The sequence below is a fragment of the Dermacentor albipictus genome, chromosome 9 (genome assembly GCF_038994185.2).
Source record: "Dermacentor albipictus isolate Rhodes 1998 colony chromosome 9, USDA_Dalb.pri_finalv2, whole genome shotgun sequence".
NCBI lineage: Eukaryota > Metazoa > Arthropoda > Arachnida > Ixodida > Ixodidae > Dermacentor > Dermacentor albipictus.
This window is the reverse complement of record NC_091829.1, coordinates 49,635,854-49,652,074: the sequence shown is the minus strand read 5'-3', so window position 1 is coordinate 49,652,074 and position 16,221 is coordinate 49,635,854. Positions and strand designations below refer to the sequence as shown.

Below are 16,221 nucleotides of genomic sequence, written 5' to 3'. Positions count from 1 at the left end.
GGTGATGAATCAGCATAGCTTGCTACTTGCATTGGTTTGCCGAAACGGGGGTAGGGTGAAGCGAAAAAAATTACACTCAAATGTACCACTGCGTGCCATAATGTACGTATTAATTCATACTCTGATAAGTGCCGTATGAAGTAAAAGTGTTGTTTTCTGCAATCAACCATACCAAACACGAGAGCAATAGTGGGACTATACTCAGGAGTGCTGTCACGCGTACGCCTTCCTCCGTAGCTTTCGTTTTCTTGCCACAGAACGTTGGTGTTGACACGAGTGTAACCACTTCAGACGATACGAATTAATTCATCATGTCCTGGATCTGTTTCAACGGACGTCGCTCCCAACGTCGCAACATATAATGCCACTTATTGGACGTAAGTTCTTCAGTGCTGTCTTTATTGATGATTGCACAGTGAACGATGCCACAGAAAGAGAAAGACGGCTCAAGCGCTGTCTGATGACGGAAACTTTGTTGCAAACGAGAAATTGGCCAGTTTCACAGGAAAGGCGAATCATTGAAAGCGATAGCAAGGTTCAGTATTGCGTTGAAGCTTCACAGACATTTTTCTGAGTGTACCGCCGCCAGCTCACTTAACACGAACGCTCCACAGCGTGGCCATGACCAGCTTGGACTGACGCCAACGCCGCGAAGTGTTGTGCTCTGTTATCTCGGTGTGTTTGCGGCGGCTTACGTTAGCTGGAGCGCAGCTCGATTTGACCGCTCGTCTTGTCTTTCTCTTGTGCCTGACCGGCGGCGAGAGTGCGCTCGCTTGACGCGTCCGTTCCGCCACGTTTCGCTCGTGGTTACGGCCTCACCCGCTTGCAGAAAACACGTTGCGTTTTGCTCGTCTCGGCAATGCAAAATGGTGGGCGACAGCTAGCGCGCCTTTTGTGTTTGGCCTCCAAGTTTGCGCTTTAAGGAAATGATAAATAGGAAAAATAGAGCAACTGCAGGTTTGTGGCGTTTGTAAAGTTTGGACAACAAATAAATCGGCGAATCCGGTGGCATAGTTGTTCATGCGCTTCATTTCTTATATTCTCTGACAGAGTGCATCGGAGTGCTCTCCCAGGTTAGTGTCTGGCTTCCTGTTTACTCCACGATGCACTGAAGATCCATGGTCGGGCGCAAGAGCTGCGCGTGTCCTGAGCGAGAAAGACGCGCGGACGCAATTCAAACTACACTTTTAATGTCTAGGTATTGCCGAAAACGCTAAGTACCATGTTGCCGGTTAAGAAACTGGCTTTTTAGGTAACTAGAAAGACTCTGGCCATATCTGCAATATATCGAAAGGTAAAATGTTATAGCTTATAAGTGCACATAACGTAACTCGACACCCCCGTCGCATCTTGGTGACTTATACAGCAGGTTACCGATCTTGTTCATAGTGTCATGCTTTTCAAAAAGGCAAACTACAGTTAATATTTTAAATGGCTGTATGTTCCTATGGAAAAAGATCCTGCAGAGGCACTCAAGACTGCTTACGTATGGGAATTGCGAAAACTTGTCATTTAGGGAAGACATAGAGGTTTGGTTGCGGTTTGCCAATTGAGTTTATTAAATGCGATGCATTTCTTCGCGAACATTTGCCACTTCGACAGGATCTGTCTGTCTATCTAGCCGCCTACGTCTTGGTGCTCTTCTGTTCGTTTCGTTAACTTGGTAGGCTCACCGCATAACATCGCTTCCCACAGGGCATGGGATCTGCCTGCTTTTTCAGGCGGTCAGCCTAATTCTAATTCTAATTTTAAGCACTGCTCGCAAACACAGACAGGAGTGTATGACATCACCCGGAATGTTTTACGACGAACGGTTGCGTCACAATTTTGGTGCGAATGGCACCTGCGAGAGCACTCCGCGAGAGAGCTCCGATGCGCGCTGTCAGAGAATATATGAAAAACATGAAAAACTGTGCCGCTGGATTTGCAGATTTATTTATTGTTCTGCCTTTACAAAGGCCACAAACCTGCGTATTGCCCTCTTTTTCCTATTTGTCATTTCCTTAAAGCACCAGCTTTGAGGCCAAACCAGAAAGGCGCGCGAACTGTCGCCCACCATTTCGCTTTGCCGAGATAAGCAAACCGCAGCATGTTTTCATGGACGCGCGTGAAGCACCAGCCACGAGCGAAACTTGGCGGAGCGGACATGACAAGTGAGCGCACTCTCGCCGCCGGTCAGGCACAAGAGAAAGACAAGACGAGCAGCCAAGTCGAGCTGCGCTCCAGCTACCGCAAGCCGCCGCAAACATACCGAGATAACAGAGCGCGACACTTTAGGGCGCTGGTGTCAGTGCAAGCCGGCCTAAGCCACACTGCGGAGCGTTCGTGTTCAGCGTGCTGATGGCTGTACGTTGGGGCGACATGTTGCCGCCACACAACACGAGAGGCAACTGCTACTGCGCTGTGGAAACAGCGCCCTGGCAGCTACCAGGCGTCTCACAACGCCAGCACGATGAGAAGTACCATCACTGGCGTCGCACACGTCGCGGCTCAATGGTGCCTGAGCTGACACCGACGTTTGCAGATTCAAGCGTACGCACCGTTCTGTTCAGACTACTCTATGCACCGTGGCGTGATATGCACACATCTGTTCCCCAGGAACGTTAGTACTTGTGCGCGCAACTCTCACGCCAGCACCGGAATGCAGAAGGTTGCTCTAGCTCCGCGGCAGGGTCGATTGAGCCGAGCATCAGTGTGCGTTCACTTGGCCTTCCTAGTATTTTCACCCAATCAGACTGCGTGTTACTGTCTGCCCGCGTGTATCACGCATGTGCGTCGAATTGGAACTCCAATATCATTAACTTGTGCTGGCAACACTGTCCGAATAAACATATATGTATAACACATCGAGGTTCACGGCGGCTCTTTTGTTTGGTGGTGCTCTCAGGTTTCTAGATTGTGGCGTCGAATTGAGGTGTTTCGTCTACTTTCGACCACTTTATTTAAATCCGTTTCAAGAATATCAACTACGAAACCGCGGAAATAGTTGCGTTGTGTGCGCAAATGTCCTGCCTGCTCAGTGAGCCAGATAAGATTTTTTAAAAGACGAACAGCCTTTCAAGCACGTCAGTGTTCAATAAATGGAGGTGTCTGTGCGTCTAGCGAGCCTCCGATAGGTGCAAGCACCTGTTCGTGGCGTTGGTCCCCTGGTACAGGCACGATACTTGACTGTTTTTGACCTTCATAGGCACCTTCGCACTGTGACCCGTGTTGCAGTACATCACATATAGCATCTGACAATATATACGTAGTGGCGCCTGTTGTGCTTTCAGAAGCTAAACAAGGATGTGCTATAGAACGAGACTGAAACTATGCTGTTAGCTGGTCAGTGTGTCTGGGGATAAAAACACATGAGAGTTCCCTTTGTCGATCGGTATTCGCCTTTCCCTAAATAGTTAGCTCATACGTTTGATAAGGTCCTGTGCGTCTGGTGACTAGCAATTTTTCATCCTCGCAATACGCAGTGTTTGAGGTAAGGCTCATGCTTGCGAACGCAGCAGACACCTGCCGCTCGTAAAAATTGTTAAGCGCCGGTGAAGCTAGAGAAGTGAATAGCAAGCACGCGGACCAAATTCAGTTTCTTCCAACCGGTATCCAAAATTTAGCGAGGGTTTTCTTTCGGGCAAAATGCCTTGTATTAGCGTAGAAGCATGACATGAAAACGAAACGAACTAGTTGTAACGGAATTTAGCTGTGTGCACAATGTGGGAATAGCGGCGCTGTACGCAGGTCGAAAGCTCCAAGGCTGGAACGTGTGCTGTTTACCGTTGCTCCTGAATTCCTTGCAAGTAAATAAACTGACAACTCAACGCATTGAAAGAACTGACAGCATCTCCTGCTTGCGCCCCTAAGTTAAAGCATGACATGAAAACGATATGTCGCCTCGCGACAGAAGATTTGTCATGACAAATTTCAGACCTTCCGATGCAATTATCAATCCTGCTACTGTGCCTGCAGAGAAAAGTACACTAGCGAGAATATTCGTGCTTCTTACACGATTACTAACAGTAATGCTCGGTGAGAAAACTATAAACTAACAAAACAAAATTATGCTTAAGTGTACGTCACTATAATTTATGAAAGCGCCTGCCTAAACAAATAACACTGCTCGGTTCGTAACGCCAGCAAGTTCTTTAAGGTAAATAAAAGGAAATCAATGCTGTTTGTCGGCGGGAAGAAAAAAAGTCATCCCGAGTGAAGTGTTTCGAACAAACCGGTACAGTATCAGTCACCTTTTCCCAATGCGGAAGTTTTATCCAAGTTTCGGACGCGTGTCTGCTTTTTTCGGGAAAAGATGAAATTATACATTGCTGCCTTTCCACAGCAATGACACCCATTTTTGTAGGCAACAAATGTCTTCTGACATCGGTCTATTTTTCATTTTCGGGTTTATACGCCCTGAAATTCGGTCCTGAAATGTGTTTGTGCTCTCGTCCATACTTCCCTCTAGTACAAAGAGCCGTTGAGTGTTACCTGCGACATCAAAGCACTTTGCCTCAGATATTGAGGACGCATCTCTTGAAAGTAGCACAAGTACGTGATTTCTGCGAAGTCGACATTCAATACTACACGGCTTCAATTACGCATATGGCGCACTTGCCCTAACATGAATTACAATCGTAATTAGTAATGTTTCTTTCATTTTCTGTCTTCAATTCTCGATTTTACCCTGCAGTAACGTTCGCGTTTTCAAATAATCCAGCTCATGTGATAAAATCGCACGACATGTACCACAGGACATTTTGAACAACTGTTTGCAGGAAAAAACACCATTTTGCATAATAAAAAGTAAATATCAAAATGCTGACTCCAGAGCATTCAACAAACTTGGGCACCTAGGTAAGGCCGAATTGCAGTTGGAGGTGAAAATAGACCAGCTAGACAGCAATCTCTCGAAGATTCACGGCCGCTGTCATTTTTCTTTTCTTTTTTTCGTGGAACGCCCTCGAGCAGTACGGATGCTTTGCGTTGTTCCATAAAAAACAAGAATTTGACAATAGCTCCCGTCAAATTATCATTTCTAAGGACTCTCCAACGCGCCAAAATGTTTGCGCTCGTAAACGCTAAAAACGCAGTGATCAAGTTACACGCTAGTTAGCGTTCGTCGTAAAATATTGCCAGAATGAATAATGAGCGGTAGTGTTTTGCAAAACCGGTATTCAAGTTTAACGACTTCTTAGACTAGAAATGTATTGCAGTTAGAGAGCAAGGAAATAGTTCAGAAGGCGAGGCACTGGAAGTCACGTGGTTCGTAGAACAGATAACTGGTGCTGTAATAATGAAATGGGGTACCAAAGAGACGGACCTGTATAGTAAGGGGCGATAGAGCAATACTAGAATACTGACCGGGGCATTGGTTGGGCTACGTTGGCCTAGGGCATGGCCAAATGAAGATTTCTGGGGTCGCGCCTTCGTCATGCACTGAACTTATGAGAGACAGAGGGCGATTCTGGCCATGAGCGTGTAGGCCAACGCTTTCAAAGTGACGCATGACAGGTTTTGTAAACACAACCTTTACTTAGTGGCACGTCCATGCAAACTTTATCACTGGCGGAAGTTCGCGTACATCTCGAAGGACTCGAGGTAGGCCATTGCAACGTCGTAGCAGAACTTGTACTGGTCCTGAAAAAAAGAAAAAAAAAGAAGACAAGTCAGTGACGTTCTTAACCCGCTTTTGCTAGGAGAGGCTCTGATTACTTTATCTGTGCTCGCTACATGTAACCGATAGTGACCATATGGCCTGCAAGGAGCCTGAAAATGATAGAGAGTAGCCGTAATCGTCAAGTTGTTTATAAGCAACAATTGCTCGACAGAAAGGGCGCTGACCATTTTACATTTAGTGCTACCTAAAATTTCCCTAGAGCGGGGTTTTACATGTGGAGTGGATTGTTACATTTGTGCGAGGTGATCATAACAAATGTTCTAAACTAGCGGAATCTTTTAGGAAGGAGAGTGCATCAACAAGTGTTTACATCTCCTGTGTTAATGAGGTGCTTTATGCCTATCCTCCTTTTTAGTTTCTTGTTTCCATGCCACTATCTCTTCCATTGAGGAAGTGTTTGCAATAATAATTGTCCCCAGGGCCGTTTGCATTGTGCTTGTAGATGCGTGTGTGGCTGTTTTGGCCGTTATGGTTATACTTCAAACACATGGTATGTGCGTAGGGAATACCATCAACAAAAAGAGAACGTATAATTTAACAAGAAAAAGCAGGAGCTAGCCGTACACTCTTGTATCGCTAATCATCTTCGTCGTGAGTACTTTGCGTATTTCCTATTTCATCGCTGGTCACAAATATACCTTTAGTCTAACTGCTATCTTTAGTCATCCTTAAGGATTATAACTATTTAAGGCTGTCCTTGTGCATTGTTAATGTATTAGGCTTATTGTTAAGGGTTATACATCAAAACTGAAGTCGCAACTTCAAGGAAGTCAGTACTGTGAATGGACGAGCCGCTGAGTTCCAGTGTTAGTGCTCCTCAATGGGCGCTTACGCCGTTTCTGCACACTTCGCAGCAAAATTTGCCTGTCCGCGCTTTCGCATTAGCTTTAAAATAGTCGTCAGCAGGTTTTACTGCTACAGTAGCATGCATGTGTAGGCAATGTCTACATAGTGAGGTCGCAATTAGCGCTCCAAATGGTTCCATGGCAGCTACTTAACAAAAAAAGCGTATCGTGAATTCTGAGCGAGCTACAACGATCCACCTTTCGGTAGAAGTAGCGGCGAAAGCTGCGCTGAAAATGAAACAACGCGACTCCTTGTTTGGACAGCAGCGCCTCTCATTGTTGCTGCTGCTTCTGCTGTAAGATTGGGTGCCGCGCTGACGCACTGCTACGAATGCCGCCTATGAGTCCCTTCACCAATGTCGGCTTTCTTCGCTCGCATCATCGCGCGTCGCGAAGCTTGTGCACACACACATACGCCGCGTCATCTAGCACCGTACACATATGCTGCTCACGGCTGCGGGCATGAGTTCCAACATGGCTATCTTGAATAATCTAGTGCCTATTTTGAAAGCATCGTGACTGTAACTCCAACAGTTGGCACGTGCCTTTTTGAGTTTGTGTGCGTGTGTGTGTGCGCGCGTGTGCGTGTGCATGGACTGGTTGTTTTCATAACTACATTTCGTTTCCCCCTAACTTTTCAAACCTTCCATTTCCTTTCTCTCCGTACTGCCTGCCCGGCAAATACGCAGGCCGGAAAAATGTGATTGATTGATTGATTGATTGATTGATTGATTGATTGATTGATTGATTGATTGATTGATTGATCATCAATCAAACATTTCCCGCAAATTTATAGTCCTGACAATATGTGATAGCGACCAGGCCGGTTTCGGAACTTTCGACCTCGTGCTAGGCAGCGAAATGTCATAGCCACCAAGACCCGGGGTTTGGTTCATGTGAAATATTTCGCAGGCAGCTCCGCAACGGACGCCACGAACGTCTTACGCTGTCCAGGATGAACTGCGGCCGGTTTTCTCGAACAATCCTCGTCGCGTAGAACACGTCCACTTCCTGCTCGTCCTTCAGCTTCTCCAAGACGAGCAAGCTGCAGCAGAACAGTCCGCTGGCGAAGCACCCGTTCCTGTGGAACGAGAGCAGGGCGCTAGTTTCACAATGCGTTAACCTTAACTTCATACCATAACCCCTAGTTGATCTAGCAAAGAAACTTGTAAACATAAGCGGGGAGCAGTAAATCGAAGACGTGTGTGACGAAAGGGCTGCGAGTTTGACTGGGTGTCTTAGTATAAGCAGCCGCACGGATGCTATGTAAGCGGAGTAAATTTACAGCATTTCATCGATGGCTGATTCAGAATATTAGATACACGTTATTTGATACAAATCAGCATTCTTTGCTAGCCGAACTGTTCGCGACATCAAACTGTGTGAGATGATATTCAATAAGATTATTACCAACACTTCACTCATCAAACTATAGTTAACTACTTCAGTCGACATGTTATTGCAGAAATGAAGACAGCGTGTGCTCTTTGCTTAACACTTTGCTATAGTAATTGTGCGATGTAGCACTTCTTTTGCAAAATAAGATCTTTAGGGAAATGCACTTTTGTTCCACTAAAGGTTACTTCATCGCCAAATAAAAGCAAGGTAAGAAGCGATATTTTTTTTAACAGCAGTACATTTCATCTCAGTTTGTCCAAGTGTTCATTGCTAGCCACTAGGGTTTAGCGAAATGTTGTTTCCTGCAGTGTGTATACCTTCACTTCGGTATTACTGATTACCCTGGCCGTGAGTATTTAAAAAGATTTAGCTAGATAAATCTATTAACTAAGCGTATTGGCAATTATCTCGCAAGTTCTCACACCCGCTCGTGCTGTGACGCTTGTTCAGGAAATTTTTGTCTTATGTTCCTCATTGTAGTCCTGTAGAGCCGTCGTGAAAAATAAACGCGTGGTCTAATGGCACGTATTGTACAGCCTGTCTAAAAAAAGCAATTATGTCTACGACCGTTCCCCATAACAGCCGACATAACTTTATTTTCTTGCGGTGAGCTGTATGCGTGGTATTCTTTTTTGGAATTACGCTTGTTCGTCATAATTGATGATATGAAATTGTGAAGTCGTGGTGTTTCGTCTGGTCAGCGGTAGTTTTTTTTTATGCGAAGCATATTACGAGAGCACAACCCAAAAAAGCAACGAGGCACGCGCCCCGGGGTATACTGGCTTTGGACCTCAAAGGGGCCTTTGACAACGTGTCCCACGCCAGCGTGCTCGAGAACCTGCGCAAGACGGGGTGTGGCCGCAAGACCTACGGTTATATCAAAGATTTCCTAACCAATAGAGCAACAACTATCCGGATAGGAAATGAACGGTCAGAGCCTGTGGAGCTCGGAGACAGGGGTACCCCACAGGGGTCTGTCCTGTCGCCTCTGCTTTTCAACCTAGCACTCCTGCCCCTGCCCGAACTACTCAATGAGATCGAGGGCGTGGACCACGCGTTCTATGCCGACGATATAACGGTGTGGACGAACCGCGCGGGTTCCGATGCCTGGGTGGAGGAAGCCCTGCAGAGAGCGGCAACGACCGTCCACGAGTATGCCAGGACCTGTGGCCTGAGCTGCGCTCCACAGAAATCGGAGCTGCTCATGGTACAGCCCGGAAGACCGAAGAAAGAGCCGCCGCCAAACATAATCATCACCATCGAGGGCACAGAGATCAAACCAACGCAGCAGATCCGGATACTGGGCCTGCTGTTGTGCAGCGACGGCAAGGCGCACGCAGCCGTCAACAAAATCAAGACCACATCCGAGCAAGTCCTCAGCATGATCCGGAGAGTCACCAACCGGAACAGAGGAATCAAAGAAGAAGACGCACTGCGCCTGGTGCAGGCATTCGTCGTGTCACGCGTAACGTACTCCGCCCCGTACCTCCAGCTTGCGAAGGTGAACCGCGAAACGCTGAACACGACGATAAGGAAAGCAGTAAAACTCGCCATGGGCATCCCAGTCTACTCGTCAACGCAGAAGCTGCTGGAAATGGGTGCCCACAACACGGTGGAAGAGCTGGTGGAAGCACACCTATCCCACCAGAGGGTAAGGCTGAGCCGGACAGAGCACGGTCGGGCCGTCCTACGCAAGATAGGATGGCAAATTGAACAGCTACCGACAACGGAGCCGCTCCCCACAACGTGGAGAGACATTATTAAGACCAAGCCCCTCCCCCGGAACATGCAGCAGGGGAGGAACAACGAGAGACGCTCTGCGCGGGCCAAGACACTGGCTCGACAGCTGGAAGAGGACCCCGAGGTCCTCTACGCGGACGCCTCACTTCCCAAGCACGGAACCAGAGCAACGGCGGTCGTCACCACCATAGATAAACTTGTCACAGGCGCGTCGATACGGACAACGAATACAGCCGAAGCAGAAGAAGTGGCCGTGGCCCTCGCACTCGCACAACCGGGAGTGAGGACCGTTGTCACAGACTCCCAGACCGCCTACGCAAGCTACCGCAAGGGGAACATCTCTTCCGTGGCACTAGCGATCCTCAACAAATGCAAATCACCGGGGCGAGCCGTTGAGCTCGTGTGGGTCCCGGCTCACTCGCAAGTGGAAGGCAACGCACTCGCCGACCACTATGCCCGAGAACTATCGATCCGGGCCGAGGACGAGCCAGGGCTACCGCACCCCGTGACAAGCTACAAAGACATCACGCAAATGTACAGAAGCGGCAGATGTAGGCTTCCCCGTCCGCATCCGCAACTCAACCGAATTCAGCAAACGATCGTGCGACGCATGCAAGCGGGGTCGCTAGCGCATCCAGTGCTCTTGCATAAGATGTTCCCAACAGAGCATGACACTTCATGCCCTTTTTGCAGACGGTCAAAAGGCACTCTAGCACACATCCTTGCAGAGTGCACTAAGCTCAAGAACCCCCCACCACCCCTACCCCCCACCCTCCCCAGCCCCAACCCCCCCGAGCGATGGGAGACCTTGTTGTCCAGCCCCGACCTACCGACCCAGCTCGCGCTGGCGGCTAGGGGCCAGGAACTGCTGGACACATATGGGACCTGAGAATAAGGTTCCACCCCATCTGGTGCAAGCGCGCACCACCCGTCACTAAGGGCTCAGCACAAAAGTTGATTCTCTCTCTCTCCACTCTTGAAGGCGAAGCAGAGTAACGCATGAGTTGTTTCTTCATGTAGCCGAACCAAATATAGCCAAGCAACAGCAGTTCACCAGGCTAAACAGTGGTTCAACAACTAAAATTAAGGCTAGTATGCTTCGCATCCTGGGCTTAACCTTAGCTAAGCCACAGCCATTTTTCACTTTAAGGATCACGTTCTTTTTCATCCGCCCATTTTTTTATGTTTCCCTAACTAAACTCATTTGTTTTATCACGTGAATACCTTCGCTTGAAATTTCGTTCGTTGTATGCGTGAAGTGCTCACTCGGAGCGCATGGCTTAGGGTCCACTTTTTGCGCCACCGGTGTTCACTGGAGGCACGCAGTTGATGCATTTTTGTATCACATAAAAGCGAGAGCTTTTGCAATGCGTTTTGCAATGCTTTTGCAATGCAACCCCCTTTCCACTGATTACCGAGCACGTACCCAGCGCTCACTGGGGGTGCTACAAAAGCACCGGCCGCCATTTTGTCCGAGTATCGCGTTTCAATCGCTAAGAACTGTATATGCCCACAGTTAATTTGACAACAGTCATATCCTTCTCCTTGGGCTCAGTTTCACATAATATGCTTACACTCGTAATGGTTACAGTTTGCTCCTGGAGGCTGCAGTTGTAGTCAAGAGAACGGCCCTTGAAGTCTGTTATATCAGGCAACCCTTCGTTTAAACCTAGCTTAGCGCGTAGTTAGGCATGCTCGGCTTCCTCTATTCCCCGTTCTTGTACACCTACAATGTTCATCTGCTTAGACTCCCGCCTCTTTTTGGAAGAAAAGATTTTAGAAGCGTGGAAAAGTGTTGACCATGCCCAACGCACCATAAAAAAACACTCTTGAACTGTCTGTGCGAGATCGGCTCAGATGATCGTCTCTAGGACCTGTGAGACGACCTAGGACAGTGCGAAATGTGTTTACGCGATAACGTTCTTTTGTGGGCAAGATTACTCATGCGTGTAGTGTGTCTAACGAGCGCATCCGCGTAGTGGACAACATGCACATAGTAGCTCAATGTAGCATATCATAATTACCTTCCCTCTATCTCCCACTTCCCCTCACTCAAGTGAGGAGTTGCAGGCTAGAGACACGCTCGCCAGGCCGACCTCTCCTCCTTTCTCTTCATTAAACACTACTCCTCCTACTCATGTATACTTCATCTATCACTAGAACAAAGTCGGATTTGAACCATGCTAAATCATTATTTTGTGTGTGCGTTTTTTATTCTATGCACATCTCTACATTGGAACCACCTTCCTCTGTAATGCCATGTACCAATAAATAAATAAAAATAAATAAATAAAAACAAATAAATAAAGATAAATAAATAAAGATAAATAAATGAATACTATGTCATGGTTGGGCCCTAGAAGAGAAGATATCACAAGCTCCCTTACCTGCACTGTACAAGGATAAGCTTGTCGTCTGACTGCTGCTGCCAACGTTCCACGTGGTCCACCAAGTCGACCATTTGTCCCGCGCTATTCCACGTGTTGCGGTGAAAGTGCCTCACGGTTACCGCTCCCGACGACCCTGGACCCTGATGAGTAATAAATGGCGCAAACAATGATGCGGCTGTGCAAAATCATTGCGCAAGCACACCAAGCGCCAGTGCGTCCTCCCTAATGAGTTAACCGTCCTCGAGACGATGAATTCCGAACTGGCGCACAGATAAATGAGGAGCGACAGCTAAGCTTTTGTTGGCTTAAAAAACAAATAACATTACCTACACTCAGCGGCTTGACATATCCAATTGGCTGACAAGAGGTGAGGAGCACGCTAAAGCGGAGAGGGATTCGATGGGCCGAGCCACTGCACTGAAAATCGATGACAGGATGAAGAGGGCGGTGCCGGCGTCTGCGACTGGTCCGCTTTCCTTTACTTATCTTGCGGTGGCTGGTCGAAAATCGCGGCGGCGCGCAACAGAAGCTTCAGAATGACGCTAAAGCGGATCCTCAGCAAAGAATAGTTCGCACAACGATGTGGCAAACTTGCTGAAAGTGCTCGAAAATGTTACATGGCCAGGCAAAAATTTTTATTGTACGCGAATAAACCCATGGTATCCGGCTGGTGCGAGTAGCCAGTGCCTGAGCGATCGGTGGCAGCCATCTTTTATTCCTTTCGCAACCGGGCAGCCTGCCGCTATTCAGAAGAAAGTTCAGTTTACACGTACACGTCACTTTGACGCGGTGAATGCGGTTTGGTGACGTCACGTGACAGGCAGGTGAAGTAGGTGCAGCCTGAAAACTTGTAACCAATAGCCGAGGGCTAATGGCGAAAAGGCGTTGAATCAGAAATAACTTTTTCTTTTGTTCAGTCAAATCATGCATAATCATTGTGTACATGTCATATCAGATGGGGTGCTATCGCGGTGTTCGTGACGTCTCGTGACAGACAGGTGAAGTGGGGCTTGTTCAAAAAAGTTTTTGACCAATCGCGGAGAGCCGATTGCAGAATTGGAATAGAAAAGTTTGGAATAGTCTTACGTTATAGCCCCCATGGACACGGTTTCATGCTCCATGAGTGTTCTTGTGGAAAAACAAAAGGCAACATGTCCACAATAAGGCAACAATAAGGCAACATGTTCACAATAATGGAGCTACCGAAAATTTACACCAACAGCAAATACACTTGGTAATTGAAGTATAGTTCGGCGTTTGTCTGGTTAAGCTATATGCTACCAGGTGGCTCCACCAATCCGACCACTGGTGTTTACGTAACACGGTAATCCACAAATGATACCGGAGTACCGGACACATTAAAGCTCTCCAGTGACGAGAATGGCTGGAGCTGCAAAGCGTCAACAGCAGCAGCAAGCGGCGAGAGCGGTGTCTTAATAGCCAGCACACACTGAATAGACAAATTGAAAAGGCAAGAATAGCAGTGGTAGCAGACAAATGTCATCTCACCATGTGGCTTTGCATTCATGGCTAAGGAGCTGCTTAATTATTGAAAATTTTGGCACCACATTTTTGCAGCACACACACAAGAAGCAGGACATACATTCCAAATGAAATAAGCGAACCACGGAAGACTGCTTTTCATGTTCTGGTGCTTCAACTGTGCGAATAAGAACACTCAAAATTGCTAAGAAAATGTTCTCGCGAGTGTTCACCCTCGTTTAGACACCATTACCTTCTCAATGTTAGCGTGAGCCATTGCCTCAGAACTACTACAACACTTTTTGAGCGTTTCTGTTCATCCCGCTCACACGAGGGCATTATTCAGTACCGCTTCGATATAGTGTAAAATGATTATACCGTGTGTTCCAGCTAACATTAGCCAAGCTGTTCAAAGACGAAAAAGTTTTAAAACCCTGTGCAAGACACAATTACAACAAAGAAGTTCTGATGATCAAACTCCGTAAGGGATGTAATTGTATCTTGCACCGGCTTTTTAGGGTTCTTTTTTTCTTTGAACAGCTTAGCTAGCGTTAGCTGGGACACTCTGTGCCGACCATCTTATTTTCAGTTCATTGGCGCCGGCACCTTTGGCGATTACACGAAAGGTTTCTTAATTTTGTTCTTAGTGACGTCAAACTAACATGGGCATCAATACATCCTGCAATCATTTCCATGCACATGAATCCACTATAACGTTCTAAATTTGGCTGGCAGCGTTGAAAGCCCTACGTGGCAGAATTCTAACGCTTCCGTAATATAATCTGTGTCCTTTTCAATTTTAAAGCTTTTTTTTTTCCTAACGTGCTTGGCTACCATTGTGCCATTTTACGATTCACCTCACTCACATTTCAAACATGACGCAACATGAACAATCTGATTGATACCTTGTGCTTTGGCGTAACTTTGAAGGCTTGCACGGACATGTCGTTCACATTTCGGTTCTCTGTGCACTCGACCTTGTGATCGCCGTACCGGGCCGAGCCGCTTGTTGGCCAAAATTGCACCTGCGCCACACAGAAACAAACAATAGAGGGTTGCGTTTATGGGAAACCACAGCCGAACTCAGCATGTCCTGACGGTTGTGCCACGGTGAGTAAATACACTTGCTCACGTGCACTATAGTGAAAATCCGCAGCTGTTTTTCTTTTCTCGGTCATTGACCTGTAGGTGATATAAAGACACTGCATCATCTGTGTCGAAGTTCTCAAGATATAAGGCCAAATGAAAAAAAATGAACATTTTGGCAGCAAATAGAGTCCTCTTTTCGTATCTATTTCATCGTTTGTTAGCTTCTTTCTGATTTCTAGGCTTTTCTACAAGCTGTCACTATGACTACGGTGCAAGCGCGAGCAGCCACAGGTATGCCTTCTAGGTTTGGCGACGGGCGACGGGAATTATATCAGCTTAAGACTTTGCTTGTTGTTTTCTACATTTCAATCTATACCCTCAGATAATTTCACCTATGCTTTTCGCAGCGTTATTATCTCTTGGCTTCATGTGTTCATGCTCGGCTGAAGCCGCCCTGTTGTGACACCTATAAAGTGTCCGACACAAACGCCGAGGCATATTTCGCCACAAAGAACCAAACCGCGGTTTTCAGACGCAGTATTGTAGCTAGTTTTTCTCAGCTGTGCATTGTTTTACTGCCAGCATCATTAGCTTCATGGCGAAATGTTCGTAATCACTGTTACTGGTTCCGGTTCAATTTAAAGACAACGTGACTTCTCTTCAGTGTGTGACAGATATTATGCACGTAGCCACAGTCCTCGAATAGGGAAAATTAAAATAAAACAGTATAAATAAATGAAGCTTAAATTTCTGTGGGCTGTAAAACGCCGACCGTCGCAAACGTTTTAAGGTGGGTCGTACGCTAGATGGTACCCACCTACGTCTTTTCCTGCTGACATGATTACAGTATATATCCGTATCTCTACAGCCACCAGGATGTTATACGACCTCTAGCGGCACCCAAACATGCACGTTCATTTTTTCAATGTTGTCTTGCACCATTTTCCTCCCTGTCACGCATACGCTCTCTCCCTCCCTCTTCTTCTTTGGTTGTTGTTGTTTCTATAATATGAGAAGTTAACTACCCGCTACCCAGCACGACATTGAGAGCTAGGACTTCACGCGCTACATCTTGACGTACAGTCAACCGCAAAAGTTTACGGAACGCAGGATCTGCCAAGAAGCTGAATTCTCGCGAAGCGTGGTCACACAGCCTCGAATTAAATGTTCCAGCATGTAGTAGCCTCCGCCACCTACGCAGTGATTCATCAAATACGAAGTGCCATGCCTTAACAGCGCAGGAATTCACATTTCAAGGGGAAACTGCATCCCGTAAACTTTTGCTCTTGACTGTACATGCGCGTTTGGCAGCGGACGCAGCAGGAATCGTTAGCGCGCACGTAGCTCGTCACGCGTTGTGGAAGTTAAACACGAATCAACTTTCTTGAAATTGTCGGCAGTGAAACTATCCTAATAATATATTTAAAGGCGTCTTCGAGAAACACGAGAGCATTTTGCATTTTCGTTACACGCGTGGTGCATTTTCGCCTCGATATCGCATAGCGTCGGCGGCGCGCCAATAAGAACTCGCGCGCCTCCTCTGTGTTAAGGGCACCAACACTCACCACATCAACCCGCCGTGGTTGCTCAGTGGCTGTGGTGTTAGGCTGCTGAG

General features: G+C 47.1%; 1 protein-coding gene across 1 annotated transcript in view; it reads right to left on the bottom strand.

The window, feature by feature from the left end:
• Nucleotides 1–5,497: 5,497 nt before the first annotated feature.
• LOC135911939 (receptor-type tyrosine-protein phosphatase kappa-like) overlaps nt 5,498–16,221 on the bottom strand; it is an 88,853-nt gene continuing 78,129 nt past the window's right edge. Inside the window, exons 31-34 of the mRNA XM_070526338.1 lie at nt 14,423–14,542; nt 12,033–12,175; nt 7,453–7,588; nt 5,498–5,622 (exon numbers count right to left, since the gene is read on the bottom strand). Of these exons, the coding sequence (XP_070382439.1) occupies nt 5,545–5,622; nt 7,453–7,588; nt 12,033–12,175; nt 14,423–14,542 (477 nt within the window). The 3' untranslated portion in view covers nt 5,498–5,544. The remainder of the gene's footprint in view (nt 5,623–7,452; nt 7,589–12,032; nt 12,176–14,422; nt 14,543–16,221) is intronic.